Source organism: Mustela nigripes, chromosome 12 (assembly GCF_022355385.1).
Source record: "Mustela nigripes isolate SB6536 chromosome 12, MUSNIG.SB6536, whole genome shotgun sequence".
NCBI classification, from domain to species: Eukaryota; Metazoa; Chordata; class Mammalia; order Carnivora; family Mustelidae; genus Mustela; species Mustela nigripes.
Window position 1 is genome coordinate 105,087,611 of NC_081568.1, and position 23,718 is coordinate 105,111,328.

Sequence of the window (23,718 nt, forward strand, 5' to 3'; positions counted from 1 at the left end):
ATAATGGGAAAAATCCTCAGCCAAGAATACTTTGTCCAGCAAGGCTATCATTCAGAATAGGAGAGATAGTTTCCCAGACGAACAAAAACTAAAAGGAGTTCATGGCCACTAAACCAGCATTGTAAGAAATATTAAAGGGAAAGTTGAGTGTAAAGAAGAGACCAAAGATAAAGTATAAAGGTAGGAAATCCAAAAGCAGTAAAAATGAATATTTCTGTAAAAAATCAGTCAAGGAACTCACACAAAAAGGATATAAATTATAATAACATATACCTAAAACATGGGGAGAAGAGGAGAAAAGAATGGGTTCAAACTTAAACAACCATCAACTTAATAGAGACTGCTACGTGCAGAAGAGGTTATATACAAACCCAATGGTAACCATATATCAAAAATCACTGGTAGAGTAAAGAATAAAGAGAAAGACTTGTAAAGAATAAATGTATCACCAAAGAAAATCAATAAAACATGAAAGAGAGAAAGACAAGAAAGGATCAGAGAAAGTCTTCAGAAACAACCACAAAACAAGTAATAAAATGGCAATAAATACATATCTGTCAGTAATTATTTTGAATATAAATGGACTAAATAAACAAAAGACATAGGGTGACAGAATGAATAAAAAAAAAAATAAAAAACAAGACCCATCTATACGCTGCCTGCAAGAGACTCAGCTAATATCACCCTTAATGGAGAAAAACTAAGAATAAAATAAGGAATAAGACAAGGATGTCCACTCTCATCACATTTATTCACCATAGTACTGGACGTCCTAGCGACAACAGTCAGACAAGGGAAAGAAATAAAATGCATCCAAAATCGTAAGGAAAAAGTAAAACTTTTAACTATTTGCAGATGACATGATACTCCATAGGGAAAACCCAAAAGACTCTACCAAAAAACTTCTAGAACTGATAAACTGAGTCAAGTCCCATGATAAAAAATCAGTGTACAGAAATCTGTTGCATTTGTGTATATCAATAATGAGGCAGAAGAAAGAGAAATTAAGAAAACAATCCCATTTACAATTGCACCAAAAATAAATAATATGACACCAAGAAATAAACCTAACCAAAGATGTGAAACACCTATACTCTGAAAACTAAGAAACACTGATGAAATGTCCATCGACTGATGAATTGGTAAAGAAGATGTGATACACACACACACACACACACACACACACACAATGGAGGTGTGTGTATGTGTGTATGTGAGAGAAAGAGACAGTGGAATATTAGTCGGCCATAAAAATGAACAAAATCTTGTCATTTGTTATGTTGTTGATGGTGCTTTAGAGAATATTATGCTAAATGAGTAAAGTCAGAAAAGACAAATACCAGATGATTTCACTCATGTAGAATTTAGGAAGCAAAACAAATGAACATAGGGGAAAACAAAAGAGTGAGCGAACCATGAAAGATTTTTTTTTTTAAGATTTTATTTATTTATGTGACATAAAGAGATCACAAGTAGGCAGAGAGGCAGGCAGAGAGAGAGGAGGAAGTAGGCTCCCTGCTGAGCAGAGAGGCGGAGGCGGGGCTCTATCCCAATCATGACCTGAGCTGAAGGCAGAGGCCTTAACCCACTAAGCCACCCAGGCGCCCCAAAAGACTTTTTAAAAAATATATATATTTATTTATTTGAGAGAGAGCGAGCACAAGTGGTTTGCCAGGGGCAAAGGAGAGGGAAGAGGCAGACTCTCCGCTGAGCACAGAGCTTGATGTGGGACTTGATCCCAGAACCCTGAGTTCATGACCTGGGTTGAAGGCAGACACTCAAGTGAATGAGCCATGCAGGTGCATCAGGGAGACTCTTAATTATAGAGAGCAAACTGTTGTTTATGAAAGAGGAGATGGGTGGAGGGAATGGGTGATAGAGATGAAGGAATACACTTGTGATGAGTACTGGGTATTGTGTATAGGTATTGAGTCACTGAATTGTGTACCCAAAGCTGGTAGTACATTGTATGTTTACAAGCTGGGGTTTAAATGAAAGCTTAAAAAAAAAAAAGATGAGAGATATATTGGAATATTACAAAATGGAGTATTACTGAGCCCTGAAAAGAAAGAGATCTTGGCGTTTTTGACAACATGAGTAGACCTAGAAGGTATAATGCTCAGTGGAATGAATCAGAGAAAGACAGATACCATATGATTCCACTTAGACATGGAATACAACAAACAAATAGGAGCAAATCAATAAGGAAAGTGTGGTGTATATATACAGTATTATTCAGCGATAAAAATAAAAAAGTATGAGATCTTGCCATTTGCAAGACATCAGTGGACCCAAAGTGTATTATGCAATTGCAGGGTCATAGGGTAGTGCACTACTGGGTATTTACCCCAAAGATACAGATGTAGTGAAAAGAAGGGCCATCTACACCAATGTTCATAGCAGCAGTGGCCACAGTCACCACACTATGGAAAGAGCCAAGATGCCCTTCAACGGACAAATGGATAAAGAAGATATGGTCCATATATACAATGGAATATTATGCCTCCATCAGAAAGGATGAATACCCAACTTTTGTATCAACATGGATGGGACTGGAGGAGATTATGCTGAGTGAAATAAGTCAAGCAGAGAGAGTCAATTATCATATGGTTTCACTACTTGTGGAGCATAAGGAATAACATGGAGGACATTAGGAGAAGGAAAGGAAAAGCAAATTGGGGGAAATTGGAGGGGGAGACAAACCATGAGAGATCGTACACCCTGAGAAACAAACTGAGGGTTTTGAAGGAGAGGGGGGTGGGAGGGTATTAAGGAGGGCACATATTGCATGGAACTCTGGGTGTGGTGCATAAACAATGAATCTTGGAACAGTGAAAAAATAAAATAAAATAAAGAAATTTTAAAAAGTGTATTATACTATGTGAAATAAGTCAGTCTGAGAAAAGTAAAGCAAATGAACAAACAAAAAAAGCAGAATCAGACATGTGAAAAGAGAACAAACTGATGGTTGCCGGAAGGAAGAAGGTGGGGGGATGGATAAAAGGGAGTGAGAGGTGCATGCTTCCTGTTATGGGAATAAAATGTACTGCATAGGGAATACAGTAACTAATATTGTAATGACATCGTGACAGATGGTTGCTTCCCTTATGGTGAGTGAGCATGATGTAGAGAGTTGTCAAATTGCTATGTTATACACCTGAAACTAATGTAACAATGTGTGTCAACTCAAAAATTAAAATTAAAAAATAAAACTTCCAACAACAACAAAAACACAGATGACAGTAATTGAAGACAACACCAAGAAATGGAAAGACAGTCTATGCTTCAGTATTTGAAAGAACAAATATTGTTCAAATGTCTTTACTACCCTGAGCAATCTACAAATTTAATGGAATCCCATGAAAGTACCAACAGGTTTTTATTCACAGAACTAGAACAAATAACCCTAAAATCTGTGTGGAACCTCAGAAAACCTGAAGTAGCTAAAGCAATCTTAAAAAAAAGAAAAGTAAAGCTGGATGCATCACAATTCTGAATTTTAAGTTTTATTACAAAGCTGTAGAATCAAAATAGTATGGTACTGGCATAAAAATAGATGCATAGATCAATGGAACAGAAGAGAAAATACCGAAACAAACCCACAATTAAATGGTCACTGAACCTTCAACAAACCAGGAAAGAATATCCGATGGGAAAAAGACAATATTGGAGTGCCTGGGTGGCACAGTTGGATAAGTGTCTAAGTCTTGGTTTCACCTCAGGTCATGAACTCATGGGTCCTGAGATCAAGCCAGGGTTATCAGGCTCTTCACTCAGTGGGGAGTCTGCTTAAGATTCTGTCCTTCTCCCTCTGCTCCTACCCCCACTTGCACTCACTCACTCTTAGAAATAAATACAAAAATCTTAAAAAAAAAAAAGAAAAAGAAAAAGAAATTGGACCACTTTCTTATAGCATACACAGAAATAAGTTCAAAATGGATTAAAGACCTAAATATGAGACCTGAAGCCATAAAAATCCTAGAAGAGTACACGGGCAATAACTTTTTTTGACATCAGCTGTAGCAACGTCTTTCTAGATAATGTTTCCTGAGGCAAGGGAAATAAAAGCAAAAATAAATGATTGGGACTACATCAAAGTAAAAAGCTTCTGCACAGTGCAGGAAACAGTCAACAAAACTAAAAGGCAACCATTGGAATAGGAGAAGATAAATGACATATCCGATAAAGGGTTAATATTGAAAATATGTAAAGAATTATATAGCTCAATACCTAAAACCCAAATAATGCAATTAAAAAGTAGGCAGAAGACATCAACAGACATTTCTCCAAAGAAGACATCCAGATGGCTAACAGACACATGAAAAGATGCTGATTATCACTTATCAGGGACATGCAAATCAAAACTACAGTAAATATTACCTCACACCTGTGAGAATGGATAAAATCAATAATATGAGAAACAACAGGTGTCAGCAAGGATGTGGAGAAAAAGGAACCCTCTTACACTTTTGAAGCAAATGCAAAGCGATACAACCATTGTGAAAAACACTTTGGGGATCCCTCAGAAAGTTAAAACCACCCTATGATCCAGCAGTTGTACTACTGGGTATGTACCCAAAGAATACAAGAATGCTAATTCAAAGGGATACATAGACCCTTTTGTCTGGTCTGTTACAGCATTATTTATGATAGCCAAATTATGGAAACAGCCCAGGTGTCTGTCGATTGATGAATGGATAAGGAAAAGGTGGTGTATGTATATACATACATATGTACACACACACACACACACACACACACACACATTGGAATTCAGCCATAAAAAATAATGAAATCTAAAAAAAAAAAAAAATAATGAAATCTTATCATTTGCTATGACATGGATGAAGCAAAAGATTATAATACTAAGCGAAATAAGTGAGGAAAACAAATACCATGATTTCACTCAGGTGGAATTTAAGAAACAAAACAGGGGCACCTGGGTGGCTCAGTGGGTTAAAGCCTCTGCCTTCCACTCCGGTCATGATCCCAGGATCCTGGGATCGAGCCCCGCATCGGGCTCTCTGCTCAGCAGGGAGCCTGCTTCCTCTTCTCTCTTTCTCTCTGCCTACTTGTGATCTCTGTCTGTCAAATAAATAAATAAAATCTTAAAAAAAAAAAAAGAAACAAAACAAATAAGCAAAGGGAAAAAATAAGAGAGACACAGATCAAGAAACAGACTCCTAACTATACAGAACAAACTGATGGTTACCAGAGGGGAATTGGGTAGGGGGAAGGGTAAAATAGATGCTTGGGATTCAGGAGTATACTTGTCGTGATGAGCACTGGGTGATATATGGAATTGTTAAACTCAATATTGTATTCCTAAAACTAATGTAACACTTTCTGTTAAGTATACTGGCATTAAAATAAAAGCTTAATTAAAAGTAAATAAGTTAATGCCAATTAAATGAAAAAAAAAACTAAGAGATTTTTCACACTTACAGAAATAATTTATTTTCAAAATATGCTTAGAATTAACCAAAATCAATTAGGTATATTTATATTGTTGATAAGCTTTCTATAGTGTTTTACTGTTGTGTGGGAGTCATTCACATACGTTAGACACTTTGTCCCTTGTAAAAAAAACTTTATGGAATTGAGGAGATACTGTGTTTCTCACCTTCTCACTAAGGGAAGGCTCTATCTCTCAATATAATGCTACCACAGCTTGCATTACCGTGGATAAAATGATGATGCTGAGAAGAGAGATAGTAGCTTGTTAGTCAGGGACAGAATTGGTATTTATACCAGGGTCCTTGACTGGGTTTTTAGTGGATGGATACACTTTGGACATGATCATTTTTGATGTAGTAGTTTTGACTACCATTGTATTTTTTTCCTGGTTATCCTGACATGAGCCATCTTTATTTTCTGCCCAAATGTAAATCCTTGCCAATGTCATAATTTTATTATAGAACAATTTTTATGTGCCCACATTTTAGTTGTGACCAATTTTTCATTAGTCTTTACCTTTTTTAGTCCTTTCTCCCACAAAGTTTTACTGGAACGATAAGTACTGCTTCTGAGAATACTTGCAGTGCCCAAGAGGACTTATGTAACTGCTCCATATGCTTCAGCTAAATTTGAAAACAAAGAATAAGCCAGAACTGGGAAACACTAATCCCTCGGGAAGAATGCATGAGTTGGTTACGGGGTCAGTGAAGTCTTCTGCACTGCTAGTTGGTGCCCTTGTGGTGTTGCTTTGCTGGCGGAAACAGAGCTTGTGCTTATACTATACCACCCTGTTACCTGTGGTCCCACGTACCTGCCATCAACAGCAATCTAGAAGCAGCTAGTCATCTTCTGATATACTGTCAGAAGGTCAGTAATAGCCTAATTCTCTGTCACAGTGCCGGCAACATTTGCCTCACTTCATCTCATCACTAGGCATTTTATCATTGCACATCATCATATGAAGGGTGAGTACAGTATAATGTATTTTGACAGGGAGAAAGAGAGACTACATTCATATAACTTTTATTACAGTATATTATTATAATTGTTCTCCTTGATTATTAGTTATTGTGCACCTCTTACTGTGCCTAGTTTATCAGTTAAACTCTGTCATAGGTGTATGTGTATATGAAAAAGCACCTGTGGGGTTAGGTACTATCTGTGGTTTCAGATACCCATTAGGGGTCTTGGGACATATCCCCTATAGATAAGGGGGGACTAATGTAGTTGAAAGTTTTATGGTTGACACTTCTGAGGTTACAAAATGGATGTCAAACCATTCATTAGCGGGTATCATTGGTCTAGGACCTTACAATCAGTGCTTATTACCCTTCATCAAGGAATAGGTCTCCAAGCAGTCTTCATTGCTTGAAAGTTTTCACTGAAAGTTATTAAAGATTTTTGTTTTTCTCAAGAAAAAAATAGGGACAAAGCTGAGAAAATTATTAATTGCTAAAAGAGCTGAGTCAAAGTACTCGTGGCGTCCACAGAAGCATCTTTCCATGGCGCTATGACTTCTATCAGGCTTCGCTTCCTTTCATTAAAATTTGCTTTGGTGTTTTCTTTTTTCTTTTTTTTTTTTTTTAAAGATTTTATTTATTTATTTGACAGACAGAGATCACAAGTAGGCAGAGAGGCAGGCAGAGAGAGAGAGAGAGAGAGGGAAGCAGGCTCCCTGCTGAGCAGAGAGCCCGATGCGGGGCTCAATCCCAGGACCCTGAGATCATGACCTGAGCTGAAGGCAGCGGCTTAACCCACTGAGCCACCCAGGCGCCCCTGCTTTGGTGTTTTTAATCCATAAGGTTGTGTATTTACAAAGGTTTAAAAACTGGTGAAAGTCAGAATCTAATTCTTTTTTTAAATTGAGATATAATTGACATGGAGCATTGTATGTATGTATGTCTGTATTGTGATATACCACATAATCAATGGTTTGATCTATGTATATACTGAGAAATAATCCCAATAGGTCTAATTAACATTCATCACTACATAAAGCCTTCCTTTTCTTATGATGAGAACTTTTAAGATCTGCTCTGTTAGCAGTATCCAGACAATGGTGCGGTTTTATTAACTGTGGTTACCATGCTATACATTAAATCTCTGGGACTTATTTATTTTATAATTGGAAGTTTGTACCTGTTGATCATCTTCAACCGCTTCATCCACTTGCCCTCCTTGGCCCATCTCTGGCAACCACACATCTATTCTCTGCATCTATGGGTTTGTCTTTTTTTTTAACTTTTTTTTTTTTCGATTTTATATACAATTAAAATTATATGGTATAGAATTGAATTCATTTTTAAAAGTAACTAAGAATGCCTTTTGTTTTAGAGTTTCAAATTGTACTTTAGTGAAGGAACTTATGACTCACACAGAAGTTTTTCCTTATTGCTGCTTTAATGTTTTTACAAGTGTGCCTGAAGATTGATTTGAAAAGTGAGGATTAGAAATGACTTGGTAACAGACCAACTTGAGGAAGTCTAAATGCTTTCAACCAAATTTTTATAGATTAGTTAGTTGGCTCTTGGAACACACCGTCAAACACATGTCTGTTCTTTATCATTAATTTACTCTAAATAAGCTTCTGCTGTATGCACCAAATGGTGAGTGATATCCTGGGTATGGACTGTGCCAATTATGTAAAATTCATAAAATGGTTAAGAACACTGTTTGGATGTTGTGGAAGTGGTAAGCCTAGGCCATATGGCTGTGTGGAAAGTGCCGCGAAATAGTCACAAATAGGTATTCTCATGTCGATAATAATAGAAGATACCAAGAAGCCCAACTCTGAAACAAAACAAACATTTCTTTATTAGTAAAAGTATTTTACTAATACATGTGTATACATAGTTACATACATGCATATTTATATATATAAAATTAGTATCTTATAGTAAAACTTCACATCCAAGTCTTAGAGAGAACAGTGTTAGTCTTAGAAACCCATATTAACTTTGCTCAAGAACTATTTTGTAAGAAAATGATACATAAGTGCTAAGATGGGTGAGTACATTTAAAGGATTATAGCACTTAGTAAATGTTAGAGGAGACTGTTTCCAGAATTTTGTAGGCGAGAATAATTTCTTGGCCAGACTGGTATAAGCCTAGAGCCACCTTCTCAGTATGGAACCCAGGCTGGAGTTCTTCCAGTCCCATGATGACCTGTTTCCACACTTACGAATGTGTTCTACAGCTCTTCCCCAGAGAAGCTTGCTGTTGGAAATGGGGTTGAAAATGAGTGACTCCAGGAGCTACTACTTCATCCTTCTCTTTAGCTTTCTAGCAGCTCTACTCAGTTTTTTTGTTTAAGAAACTAGAAAGCAACCTGCCTTGGGCACTTAAAACTTGATTACAAAGCACTTTGTTTTTCATTTTGCTTCTGTTGCTGACTTAAATTTTGTATCTGAGGGTGAAAAATCAAACCCTTTTTGGTTTCTCATTATAAGACATTATTATTCAAAAATCGTATTGAAATGTTTACTCTTATTTCTTCACTTCTATTAGAATGTGTGTATTTAATAGTTAACTATTGACAGTTGGCCAAAAAACTTCTGGGCTCCACAATACAAAAATCCAGCTTCCTATATGTATCTTTCCTATCATACAGTGGCCTTTCTGGGGAAGAGATATTTTATGATACACTTCAAATTCAACTTTTATTCAGTTGGACCTAACTTACTTTTTTTTGCATAATTTACTTCATTCTTTTTAGTTAACTCTTTCTAAATATGCCCTTAGCATTAATTCATTTTATATATGCTATTTATTTTTTATTTTATTTTTTCTTAAAGATTTTACTTATTTATTTGCGAGAGGGAGCATGGAGGGAGAAGTAGAATACCCACTGAGCAGAGAGCCAGGTGTGGGATTCAATCCCGTGATCCTAAGATCATGATCTGAGGCCACCTAGGTACCCCTTTGTATACTACTTTTTTTTTTTTTAAAGATTTTATTTATTTATTTGACAGACAGAGATCACAAGTAGGCAGAGAGGCAGGCGGTGGGGTGGGGGAAGCAGGCTCCCTGCTGAGCAGAGAGCCTGACGTGGGGCCTGATCCCAGGACCCTGGGATCATGACCCGAGCCAAAGGCAGAGGCTTCAATTCACTGAGCCACTCAGGCACCCCTGTATACTATTTATTATGTCTACTTATCATTAACTTATTTTCATCAAATATTCTATTTCATTTTACTTGGTCAAACCTGAACTGATTGCCCTCTATACTAGTTGTATAGCTATTTTCTTTGATTTATTTCTCTTGAATTGAATCTTTGGTTCAATCTTTCTGAATTCTGTGTTTTCCTTTTGGTTTATTACTTCATTCTAATACAGTGCATTTTCTAGAAGCATCCTGAGAAAGGGTATTGGAAGTACAGCTGTCCTCAACTCCCTTTAACAGTGCAGGAGTTAGGGGCATTGACCCTTATACAGTAGAAAATGTATGTATAACTTTTGACTCACCCAAAACTACTAATACCCTGCTGCTGACCTGAAGTTTAATGATAGTCAATTAACATGTTTTATATGAGATAGAGCAAGAGAGCATGATCAGCAGGGAGGGGAAGAAGGCTTTTCATAGCTCTTCAGTTGAGCAGGGACCCCAACACAGGGCTTGATCCCAGGACCCTGGAGTTATGACCTGAGCTGAAGGCAGATGTTTAACTGAACTGAGCCACCCAGAAGCGACCAAGTTTCTGGGAAATTTTCCTGAGTTAGTTGTTGGTTCTTTCTTTTTTGTAGTTCTTTCATTCGAATTGATTGAATTCTGTTCTCTGAGTGTTCCTTTAAAAAAAAAAAAAAAGGGTATCCTGTTCTTGTTTCATGGTTTCATTATTCTCTAACTGAGGATATTGTTTTTTTTAAGTTTATATATTTATTTTTAATGTTTTTATTTAAATTCAATTAATTAACATATAATGTATTTTTTTTAGTTTCAGAAGTAGAGTTCAGTGATTCATCAGTCTTACACAATACCCAGTGTTCATTACATCACTTGCCCTCCTTAAAGTCCATCACCCATTTATCCCATCACCCCATTCCCCTCCCCTCCAGGAACCCTAAGTTTCCTATGATTAAGAATCTCTTATGGTTTGTCTCCCTCTTTGATTTTTGTCTTTTTTAAAAAATTTTCCCTCCCTTCCCTTGTAGTCCTATTTTATTTCTTAAAGTCCACATAAGAGTGAGATAATATAATTGTCTTTTCTGTGATTGACTTATTTCACTTAGCATAATACCCTCTAGTTCAATCCACATTCTTGCAAGTGACAAGATATCATTTCTTTGATGGCTGAATAGTATTCCGTTGTATCTGTATACCACATCTTCTTTATCCATTCACCTTTTGATGGGCATATGGACTCCTTGCATAGTTTGGCCATTGTGAACATTGCTGCTATAAACATTGAGGTGCAGGTGCCCTGTCCGTTCACTGCATTTGTATCATTGGGGTAAAGACTGAGTAGTGCAATTGCTGGATATAGGGTAGGCCTATTTTCAACTTTCTTGAGGAACCTTCATACTGTTTTTCCAGAGTGGCTTCATAAGCTTGCATTCCCACCAAGAGTAATACTGAGTTTTTTTTAAAGACCCTTTCTTCTACATATATAGGCTGTATTCCCTCTAGTATTTATTGATTGATTTTTTTAAAATTTCATGGTAGAATTTTTCATCAGATGTCTGATCATTTTTAAAGAGTGGAAAGCTGAAATGCTGATAAGAAGGTCTCTAGATGAATATGGCTTGCAAAATATGAGGTGAATTGTACAGTGTACTAGCTGATACATTTTAGGGGTGAATTCCTGCTTTAGTATATTCAAAATTTTCCTCTTGGGCCTGTGAGATTCCCCAAGGACTCTTTTAGCCTCCTGGATGGCTAACAATGTTCTGGGAGCTAGATGGAGGCAACTGGGAGTCTCTGTTTTCTCTTATTTTAATCCCTTGCTTTTGGTGGTATTCTCATTTTTCAGTGTGCCTGAAGATGGTTCGGTTACTCTGTGTTTTTCCTTCTCCAGAGGATAAAATTAGTCTTTTGTTGGATAGGAAAATAGTGGCTGCTCAGTGGCATGGATAGAATATTGAGGGATAATTGCTTCTTAATTCATTTGTAACCAGTCTGTTCTACCTACCCACCCACCCCCAGCTTCCACTTCCAAAGATAATTTTTGTCACTAGTTTTTGAGTCTTTTAGGATTCTTGGTGTAACTCAGGTTGGGTCCTAGTTTTCCGCATAGCCAGCTTAAAATAGTATTTTGGATCTTCTAATTCACTTACCCCTCATCCATTTACTTTATAGTTTCCAAGATGTTGTTACTATTGTCTTGTCTTCTAGTTATTCTTGAGGTTTTACGCCTTTTTAAACAATCTTATACTGTAGTTTCAAGATAGTGTGAAATTAGATGTACATGTTCAGCTTATTCTCTTTATCAGATATTCCAAAAGTAAAAATTATTTGTGATCATGTTTAAAAATTGCAAACCTGTGTATAAAGGTATGAAATAAAGAATAAAACATTTTCCTCTGCTTTTCCCCAGAGTACACACCACCCAGAGGTAACTAAAATTAACATGTGTGCCCTTCCAGATATTTTTATTTATATTTTTATTTATGTGGAACAATGCATTTAATATGAAGAAGCAAAAATGAGATTTTACTGTATAAATACACATATGGTATATAGTATAAACATATGCTATGTGTATTTATTATGTGTTGAAATTATGAAGTTCTGTGTGATCTGTACATCAGTATGTGTATATATATATATATATATATATATATATACATATATACAGATGTCTTAAATTTTAGCTGTTTAATACTATCACATTGTATGAGCTTTTCCTAATAAGAGCCCAGTTGTTAAGATACTTGTTTCCTATTCATCTTTTTAATATTATTACCAGTAGTGCTACTATAAGCATTCAGATACACATACTTTTTTACTACTTGCTATAGCTTTTGTTTAATTTTTAAGATGGAATTATTTAGTCAAAAAGCCATATGCACTTTACCTTCAAATAGGTTATGCCTCTACTAATTGTATAAAAAAGTGTTTTTTTAATACCCTGTGTGACTTGGCTATTACCAGGTTTTTAAATCTTTGGCATTCTGTTAAATGACAAATGCTATCTTATCATTTTAATTTGCTTGATCTAATTATGTGGGAGGATAATTGTGCTTATTGGACATTTTTTTTTTTTAATGAGCTGCATATTCAGTTCACTTAGCCATTATTCTTTGGGTTATTTATCTTTTCCAGGTCAATTTGTAAGAAGAGCTAATTATATGGGAAGAATTTTGCCATTTATTCCTCAAATGTCTTGCAGTTATTTCCCAGAATTGTCCTTTATAATTTTGACATTGCTTACTGCATTTTTGCTATATGGTCAATATATTTTAAAATGAAAAATTATTGAACAAGTATTGGCTTTACTCTCCCCAGTCTTAATTATTTTCTTTAGAGTTTTAAAATGTTATGAAGTATTCGAATTATTGGTTTAACTTTAGTAGGCATCAACAATACTTTATTTCAACTAACTAGTTTATAGAATAAATTAAAATTTTCTTTAATTTTGATTCTAACTTTAAAAAGACCATTACCTAAAAAAGAAATGCCACTAATTGAAAGACTGCTAATTAAACTTCATATTCAAATATCTTGTTATTTAGCAAAAAAACCTTACTTTTTCAGTGTTCTACGCAAGAGTTCTTCTTGATTGTCAAAACCCTGTATCATCTGCAGTCAGAATTTCAAGCATTAATACCTGCTGTTAATTCCCACGTTCGGTCAGACTTGCTGCAGACATCTATTTTAGAAATTCCTGAACTCCTTAGTCCAGTGGAGCGTTACTTAAGGATCCTTAATGAACAAGCTGCCAAGTAAGTTGTAGACCCTTAGATTACTGTCACTGCTGCAAAGGAAGAACTAAGAGATTTGCCATTTGTTATGTGGGTTCATAAGCTTCCCTCATGGTACTGGTAGAAGTTGCACTTGAAATTAGAAATATGATGGGATGCTAAAGGCTGTCCATGATAGCTGGAAGTAACCCTCCGCCATCCAAAACGTAGGCAGTTCATTATCTAGAACCAATACAATACAATACAATACCTAGGACAGATACAATACCAGATGATGAAAAGGTAAAGCCCAGGCAGAGCAAGTAGTAGCAGTTTATTAATTCAAAAGTGGGAGTCAGATGGCATCTTACCCTTATTGCCTAGATGTCCAGCGGTAGTCTGCCTTATATTTAGAAACCTCAGAAGCAAAGTTACCTTTACAAGGTAGTCATTCTACAGTTCATTCCACAAAGACCTCTATATTAAAGGGGGAAAAAAGATAGTATTGACATTCATATTTATTTTCTTCATAGGTGAACAACAGATATTTAATTTTATCTCTCATCTTCACCATGGGAATCGTGAACTTGCAAAATGAAAATGATGTTAGGATAATTTTGTCTATCTTCAAAGAAATTAAGAAACCAACCCATAAATATTTAGTGATAGAGCTGGGATTAGAGCCTTGTTTTCCTGATTCCCAACCCTTTGGTCTTTTCTCATGCTGGGAAAAATAATTGATAACTGGTATAGGTAGCATGCTTCAGTATATGTTTCTGCATTTTTTTCATTTTTTAGGACTGGAAATAAAACCGAATTATTCAAAGACCTTACTGAGTTCCCTTTAATAAAAAAGAGGAAAGATGAAATTCAAGAAGTTACTGACAAGATCCAAATACATTTGCAAGAAATACGAAAAATACTAAAAAATTCTTCTATACAATATGTGACAGTGTCAGGACAAGAGGTAATGTCAAACATACTTTTATCTTGCATCCATTTATCTCAAATAGAAAAGCTATTTTAAAATGTAAACAAAAATCCGAGGAGAGGATGAAAGTTTGTTTTCAGATTTTCTCTTTTATTCCTTGGAAATACGATGTACTACTTTGTGTGGGTAAGAATGATTTTAATAACAGTATTTTATGTGTTTGTTTACTTTCTTGGTAAAATTATGCAACTTGATGTTTTATGTGCTTTAGTATTATTTGTTGAAATTGTATTATAGAAAACATGACTCTTGTAAATAATTACTTATAGGATTCATTTCACCTAAATCCAGGAGAAAAGAAGTTAGTCTTTGATCTCTGGCCTGCAGAGAATGAAATGATATGGAGTGAACCACCTGTGTAGGTTGGATCACACAGTGACTGAAACTCAGGGTTTCCTACCAAAGTTGGTAGTATAGCTGCTAGAGAACAAATAGCAAGAAAAAAAACAAACCAAAAAATCGAACTATAATGAAGACCTACAATTAGTGAGTCTTCCATCAGATGATATAAGTGCTGTTCAGAACGTGTTTTTTGGTATGCATACTTCAGTGTAAAGTTTGCTATTATTAATATCTGAGTGAGAATTAGGAAGAAGTATGCTTTTTGAATGTGGTTGTTGTATCCTTTGGTCTTATTCTGAGTCTTAAGGCATGCTACTTATGTATCTTATGTTTAATAAAATATAGAGATCCTAACTGAGGGAATTTGAGAAATTCTACTTCATTAAAATCGCAAATTGGGCAATTTGTGAATAATTTCCATTGGGTGGATGAACTTATTATTCGGGATTTATTTTTGTCATGGGGAAGAGCTTAATTTCAAATAAGATCTTAAAACATTTGCATTACTTTATATATTTAGTCAAAAGATTGCTGATTTGTATAATTATTTGAAATAAGAAACCCTACAGCAGAATATAATCTTTATTAAAATAGTTATCAATCTTGTGCCATTTAATAGACCATAGTATTAAGACTAACTTAATAAGATTGTCAGTCTGTCTTTTGGACTCACATCTTTAGGACTCAGGCAGATGTTTCACAGTGTATTCCACATAGAAGTCTATATAACAGGAAAATGTTTTGACAGTATTTATACTTAGTTGCTCCCCTCCGCAGCCAAATAGTTAATTGCATCACTTTGTTTCACTATGCAGTCTGGATCTTGCAAAACAAACAAGTGACCTTAGCCCACTATTCCAGGCTATTTATTGAAAATGAGATGCTCAAAACTGCTTAATAACAATAAAAGATATGTAGTGGAAAATTGGTAATCACTGGTATTATAGTAGGGAAACCTGGGTGTCTAAATGTCACTTTTCCCACGTACATGCTGTGTGACCAAGGCCGAATCACCTGTGTTGTGAGACTGCTCCAAAGACCAACTGAGTTAAAATACATGAAAGTTGAGTTTTAATCATAGGTTAATCCCACGTAAATGTTCTTCTTATATGGTAACTACTAATATATTTGTCAAGCACTTGATCAGACTGGTTCTAAGCACTGCACATATATTATTTAGCATTTGTAATAACAGAGAAAGGGGTTATTCTCATTTTGTAGTGAAGAAAACTGAGGGTTGGAGTAGTTGGGTAAGTTACATAAGTCAGAAGCCCAGTCCTACCTGACTCTAGTTTTTCTACCAGTTCCTTATTTCACGCTACTAACAAATATTAACACAAGGATTATCAACATTTGGCTTTTATTTTATGAAACCCAATGTTTTAGAGTTCAGGTTAGAACAAACTAAAATAAAGCTCAAGTCTTGGGAAGATAGCCCTGGATCCAGCTGGTAGTTTTACAGTAAAAATGGGGAAAACTGATCAGGAATTCATATGGAATAGTAGATTAGATTTTTTTTTCCCTTTTTTAAATCAGTGTGGCAGTGAAGTTTAAGAAAAGGCACAGAATGGAGATGAAATTGAATTATAAATTATAAATAATTAGAGAAATAAACTATCTTATTCTTTACTTAACCTTTATTAGGTTAAGGTGATGAGTTTGAGGCAAGAAATTTCTTAGTTATTAACTGTGGGATGAATTCTTACTGGTTCTTAAAAAAAACCTATAGAAATTGAATAGTATATCAATACAGAATCACTTATATAACATTTTTGAGAATTAGTGATTCTATTCAAACAACAAATGAATTCTAGATATTCAGCATTGTTATAGTCAAATTTTCTCTTAAAAATTATACTAATGGTATCAACAAATTATTTAAAGAGACTTATAGGATCAAGAACAGACTCTGTTAAATATGATTACGTCTGAGAAGTGAGAGAGGAAGGCAGGAAAAATACCCTTATCTTGTATGTGCTTCTTATTTTATACCCTTCTGTTCTGAAATTTTATAACTTTGTAATAATTTGTTTGAAAACCTGTTTTAGCAGGCCTGTGCAGTACATGGATTTTGTTATTAGTAAAAATAAGTAGATTGTCAAGCCAGTGATACTTTTGACAACTTTCCTTTTTCACCAGTTCCCAGTTTTATGTATTCATTAGAATACTATAAGATGTGTTACTATCACTGACTCTGAAAGTATTTTTAAGAAAATAATGAAAGAAGAAACTTAGCTTACTGCTTCTGTGATGGTTTTTCTCATCTTTTGTGTATATAGAGAGAGATTCATTTTTTAACCTTGAATCAAATATGGAGTGGTATTTAGATTTGAGGCAGTATTGGTTAAGTAGTATTATTCTTAAGGAAAAGGGAAGAAATATTGGGGGGAAATCTTTTAAAAAATTTTTATTAATGCACAGCATGTAAAATATCCAAATTCTGCTTAGTGTGTTTAAGATGTGAAAAACATTATTAAATCTTACTTCCAAAGAAAAAATATTTGGAAAATTTTTGAGAGAGAAGAAGGAAAAGAGGGAGAGTAGGAATGGGGTAAGTGTGTATTGGAGAAAACAGAGAGCAGTTTCTGAAGTGAATTAAGCAAACTTAGCAATGATGCGAGCCCAGTGATACAACAGGCTGCAGTTTGAGTAACAAACCTGACATGTTTTAACCAGGATAGAATTGGATCCCAGCAGTAAATGAGAAATTGCTAGAACAAATCAAGGCGTACTTCTTGCATCAACACCTAAGAAACAAAGTCAGGAACTATAAAGCAGGGAAGGGTGCTATGAGAATTCTCTAAGATTTCTGAAATACAGGTTAATTTCCAAATTTAGTTTCCTTTTCTGTAGCAATAAAAGCTTTAAAAGGCCTTGTCTACTCATTCTAGAATGTTTGTAAAAAGAAGCAAAGAGAAAATTTCCTGTTCCTTAGGCAGTATAGAAGAGAAAAAACAACAACAACAAAACAAAAACAAAAAAACCTGTAGTAGATGAAATTTTGAAGAGAAACCCAGCTGAGACAAGGACACACAGGACCAGCACCAACTTGAAGAAGTAACCCCAGGGGTATAACAAGCAGGAGATCCATGGGGGACTTTCCCAACTCTTACTCTCTTTTCCATCGAGTATTGGTTCTGCATATGGCCTCTTTGAGGAGCTGCTGTCCTTAAAGTAGACCCTTGATCCTTACAGATTGAACCGTTATGGTCCAAACTTTCCCCAGCCTGCTCTAAAGGGCTGTGACTAGAAGCGATCTGTGATGTGTCTCAGGCACAGATTTTAATCCAGTTCCCTGTACTGCAGTGTTAGGGCAGATGAAGTAAGCCAGCCTACCTGGCACCCAGTGATCCCACTGAGGCAGTTTTAGCTTCTTTTCCAAATTTCTGTCTTCCCTACATAGTAACTCCTGTGGAGCTCTGTGTTCGTTTTTGTGGATCTAGATGTGTCCTTGCCAAGTATTCATGAGCCACTGTGGCCCTGCATTTTGCTGTTTGCTGCAGACTTAGCTCTTCCCAGAATTATTTGATAAAAAGATCAATATGCCTTTGTTGTAGGACACTTAAAAATAAAGTTTAAGCGGAATTTTTTAACATGATCGTAATGTGCTTTTATCTTTCTTGTCAATGATATTTATCTTGTGGGTTTTTCCTCAGTTTTTGTAATCAAAGGGAGCTCTTTTAAAGTCTTGACTCTTCACTGTTTAACTGGGTGGGGCATATATGAAATTGTATTAATCCCTCTCTGTACAAGAAAACATCATGAGTCCCAAAATTTTTTCTAAGGATGAAAATTCTTAAATTTAACCAGTAATTTCTGTTTTACATTTAGTGTAAAAACTATATAGAAAAATAAACTCAAATATAGGCCAATATTTTAATAATATGCATATTATTATATTAATGCATATATATTTATATTATAAAAACCAGAAATGTTAGAAAACTGGTATATGTAAAAAAAAGTTCCTGTGGCCATCTCAAATTTAGTGGTAGCCACAGAGCTTCTGGGTTTCCTCCTCTGTAAAATAAGTGTGTGTGTCTTTATTCATTTAAATAAAACACTGAATTTCATTACAGTGATATAGGAGAGTGAGCAGGAAGAAGAGGTGATATACAACTAATGCTCATAAGGAAAGGCATGATAGACGGAGTTGATTTCACTTGCTTCCTGATTGATTTCAGAAAAGCTTGCTTGCAGAACACAGCTCTATAAAGATATGGTTCACAGAAGTGAAAACTTTAAGAAAACTCTCATGGAAAGAAATCTCTTCTTCCCTTAATAGCTGAAGAAATCAGTGCTTTTTCATGAGGATACTCTTAGGGACCTTGGGTTCTGTGGATAAAAACTATGACAATAAGTCCTCTTTTGTTCAGAATAGGGGATAGGCCACATATGAAACTTGTATAGCACATCATAATTGATATTTTAAAATTGTATGTACGTAGAACTTGAGTCTTATTACTGAGTAATAGAATTCTTAAGTGGTACTAATAAATGAAAGAGGCTGTTAAAAAAAGAAAAATCACCATTGGTAATAGCCATGACAATGTTATAAAATGTTATAAACGTTAAAGTGCCAAGTTACATGCTTATTACAAACTTTTGCTCAGTACACATTGTACTTTATCCCAAGTATTGCAACCCTAATTAGTGGTATTTGTTTGTATGGACATATATGAACTTTTGTATTAACAATACTGGATTTATTTTGAATGTTTAGAATAGTATTTACTAAACTTACAGCACAGTTTTGAGAAAGCTTTAATAATGGTTAATTATTTAGATATCTAACTTTTATTTGTATTTCTTTTAGTTTATGATTGAAATAAAGAATTCTGCTGTATCTTGTATACCAGCTGATTGGGTTAAGGTTGGAAGGTGGGTTTCAAATTACATTTTTTTCTTACAAATGTAAATTCTAATGACATTTGTATACCTGTACACTACTGGAATGAAGATAACCACCTCCTTGACATAAAAAGTATTTCTATCCCTTTGGTTTTCTTATGGAGCTTCTCACCAAAAAAATAATTATTTTAAATTCTTTTTATCATTGGATTAAAAATACTTTTTCCCAAGAGTATCTTGTTTGTATAGATTTGTTTTCCTGTTTTGTAAATTATCATTTTATTCTTATACCTCAGAGTACACTTTAAACACATGAAAGAAAATATTGGGGAATCTTCAATTATAAGATTAATTCGATTGCTTGAATTTCCTTCCCGATGAGTGCTGTACCTGAAATTTCTTTTAGGAATCTAAAATTTCATTTTCTACCTCACTGAGCTCTGCATTTGTTTATTCTTGATGCTTTCCATGGCACATAATTATAATAGTTCTTTATGGCTTCTTTTTTGTGAGTTATATCATGAATTGATGAAAACAAATTTAATCAAAAACAGAATTAGTGAACCACATTGAGACTCCTTTTCTCCTTGATTAGACATTAATCTCTCAAAGGGGACTCATTTCAGAAGTGGTATTAGCAAAGTATATACTCCTGTGAGTAGTATTCGTTGTGAAGTATTTATTGCTACTGTTACTTATACGCTTGCATGAACTTGAGATGAAAATATTACATTTGCCCAAGTAAGCAGATAGTAGCTAGTATTTTTATGAAAGAACTCTATTAAGGATGGAAGAAAATTTTAACATGTGTAAATGATTATAATTAAAAGGAAAAATGAGTATACATTTGCCACTATTAAAGGATTCTAAAGGCACAGTCATGGGTTTCTTTAGCTCTGTTACTATTGTTTTTCTGGTTTTTGTTTTTTTCTTTTTTCTCCTGTGTTCCTGGAAGCTGTAGCTGAGATTTTAATATTGTTGATTTTAGAGGCTGTTTTCTCCTTCACAGACTTTCTTTTCTTTCCTTTATTTACTTTGTCCTATCCTACAGCTCATGAATCGAAGTATGTTATGAAAAGAAATTATTTAAAATTGTACATCTAATTAATCTAAGAAGCTGAAATGTTTCACTAAATGAATTTTGTCAGAAGAGAAAGCTATGATGAATATGTTTGCATAGAAATCTAGATGACATTTCAGAAGCAACACAGAAAGGATAAATCAGTATCAACATCCTTTGAACATTCAATGATGTAAATTGAGTGAATAAATAAGGTGGTTTGGGGGAGGTTCATTATTATTTTTATTTGTCATTTGACTATCATAAACTTGACAAGGATAGGCTAGAATATTAGTCAGATTTTGAATATGAAAGTCTCATTCCTAGTACAATAACTGGCCAAATTAAACATAATTGTGACAGGAGTTGGGGAGCAAACAAAGAACAGTAATTACCCTCTTTCATCACCTGCCTATCGCTCAACCCTGATCTATTCTCAGAAGTCCAATCAAAATAGTAACATCAACAGCAGTAGCAGTCACCACCTCCACAGAACAACTCTTAACATTGGGGACTAAGGACATAGGACATAGATACTGTGCTAAGCACTGTCTTCTTCTCTCAACAGTACCTATGAGGTAGATACTATCATTATTCCCATTTTATAGATGAGGAAAGGGATGTTTAGAAAAGGTCACTTATATTTGCCTAAGGTCACACAAGTAGCAAGTGTTAGAGCCTTGGTCCAGATATTTTTAACTGGGAACCGGTGGCATCCCCTGTTGTGCTCTACTTTCTTGATGAAGGAGCAGAGACAATGCACAGGCCCATGAGAGGAGCACATCCTATTTGTTTCCCTCTGGGGCCACTGTGAATCTAAAGCTAGATCATGAAACATTCCTATTCTTTGATTGCCTCTTGAATAAATGCATCACTATTCTTTGTAATTCTTTGTATTTTTCTGTTTCACTGAAATACATTAATTCTATAGAAAAGTATAAAACATAAAGAATAGTAGGACTTTCATCTGTGTATCCAGCTTTGTCAAGACTTACTTGCTTCTGATCTTTTTTTTAATAAGCAAGCATTTTCATTTAGTGTAATTTAAAGAAAAAAGCCTTCTGCTTATGAAATGGAAATTCTAAACTTTGACTTTGCCATATGGATGTAATTTGAAATGCATTTCAGAGCTCCTGAACAAAGTCCTATGAACTCCAAGTACTTTATTTACAACAGAGGTCTTTGGAATCAATAGAGTTCAGCACCATAATTAAAGAATGTTCTGTGTTTACAGCTATTTACTTTCAAGGTTCATCAGAGAATAATAAATAACTACTTTAATTTTCTGAAGTGATGGCATTAGTGATTCCTTAGTAACCTTGATTTCCTATTTATGTTTCTTCCCCTCTTCTAGCACAAAAGCTGTGAGCCGTTTTCACTCTCCTTTTATTGTAGAAAATTACAGACATCTGAATCAGCTCCGGGAGCAGCTAGTCCTTGACTGCAGTGCCGAATGGCTTGGTTTTCTAGAGTGAGTTTACAATGAAAAATATAATCTGACTTTTTGCTATGAGAAATAGACCGGAAAATCTTTCCATCAAAAAGAAAAGTAGAGATTACTGCTTGTGACCTGCCATAAAATAGTTGAGTACATGTGTTCTCTGATTTTATTTTTAATCCACTGAAATGTAAGCTCATCTTTGTCTTTAATGAGAGATCTAATACACTTTATTGTTACTGCACTAATATTTAGCTGCTGAGGATGTTTGGTGGAGTCCCTTTTTGAAATGCCACCTTGGACTTCCTTTACTTATAAAAAGACTTAACATTTTCATAGTTGGAAAAGAATGATTTAGTTCTTCTGTTTTTATTAAAATTTTTTTACATCCTCAATGTTTTCTTTGTAACTTTTTATCTTAAAGAATTTTAAATCTGGGAAATTTGAAATAAATACCTATATACTCTTCACCTAGATTTATCAAGTTTTAACATTTGCCACATTTAGCTCTCTCATACACTTTTTCCCTGAACCAATTTAAAGTACAATTTAGACATTATAACACTTCACCCCTAAATACTTAATTAAGCATACATCTAAAACTAAGGACATGCTACTATATAATCTTAAAACTATTATCACATCTAAGAAAAATTAGTAATTTAAGGAATATTGACTTAATTCTAGCCCCCCCATTTTTAAATGAAAGCTCTATTCAACTTTCACATGTTACATTTTGTTATTAGGTTTCTTTTGTGGTTGAATGATTGAATCTAGAATAGTCTCCCACCTTTTTCTTTTCTTTTTTTTTTTTAAGATTTTATTTATTTATTAGAGCATGAGCTGGAGGGAAGGCCAGAGGGAGAAGCAGACTTCACACTGAGCAGGAGCCTGACGGGGGGCTCGATCCCAGGACTTTCAGATCATGAATTGAGCCAAACGCAGACATTTAACTAACGGAGCCACCCAAGAGCTCCACCTTTTTTGTTTTTTTTATGAGATTTTTTTTTTAAAGTGTCTTTGCCATTGCTTCCAGGAATGTTTCATATTTGGACTTATTAATAGTTATGTGTTCAAATTGACAGGTTTAAGTCAATGTTGTACTGGTAAAGAAAAGGTTAACAGCCAGTTCTTTTGAAGAGTATTAGTATTTGTGGTGTTTGCTGGCTTCTGTAGTATAAATACTCCTACTGTGGTTGATTTCAAGCTGCTGCTGGACTGAAGTTGGGAAGAGAGGTGTACAGTTGCCTTTCATGAGTCCTTAGCTATGAGCCACTCATCTAAACACTTCAGGTATATTAGGCCCTTATTCCTCCCAAGATCACCCCCAATTAACAAATGAATAAAGAAGTAAGTTGCCTACATTGGGTTGGAGCCAAGATTCAATGCAGGGTGTCTGGTGGTAGCTTGTGCCCTTTACCATTCAGGCTGTAGAGCTTGCCTTTGGTGAACCTTTAGGCATCACTCTAAACAGAAATCTCTTTGGTAGTCATTATCTTTCTAGGTAATCTTTTTGAAGTTTGGCAAAGTGTAGCAAATGGACAAAGATCAAGAAGTCAATCAAGACTTTCTAGGTTATGATAATGATGTTAAAGGTTTATGATAGTGTTTCATTTTATTCACATGTCTTATTTATATAATTGACATGAGAAAGAACATTATTGTCTATATCAAAATAATTACCTTCTCTTCCTGCCTTATTTTTCATTATTTTTTTTAAAGATTTTATTTATTTATTTG

The 23,718-nt window shown here is 34.8% G+C and overlaps 1 protein-coding gene across 1 annotated transcript in view; it reads left to right on the plus strand.

Annotated features, from left to right (window-relative positions):
* Positions 1 to 23,718, plus strand: part of MSH3 (mutS homolog 3) — a 170,856-nt gene that overhangs the window by 84,612 nt on the left and 62,526 nt on the right. Inside the window, exons 12-15 of the mRNA XM_059416382.1 lie at positions 13,151 to 13,338; positions 14,095 to 14,263; positions 19,446 to 19,510; positions 21,895 to 22,011. Of these exons, the coding sequence (XP_059272365.1) occupies positions 13,151 to 13,338; positions 14,095 to 14,263; positions 19,446 to 19,510; positions 21,895 to 22,011 (539 nt within the window). The remainder of the gene's footprint in view (positions 1 to 13,150; positions 13,339 to 14,094; positions 14,264 to 19,445; positions 19,511 to 21,894; positions 22,012 to 23,718) is intronic.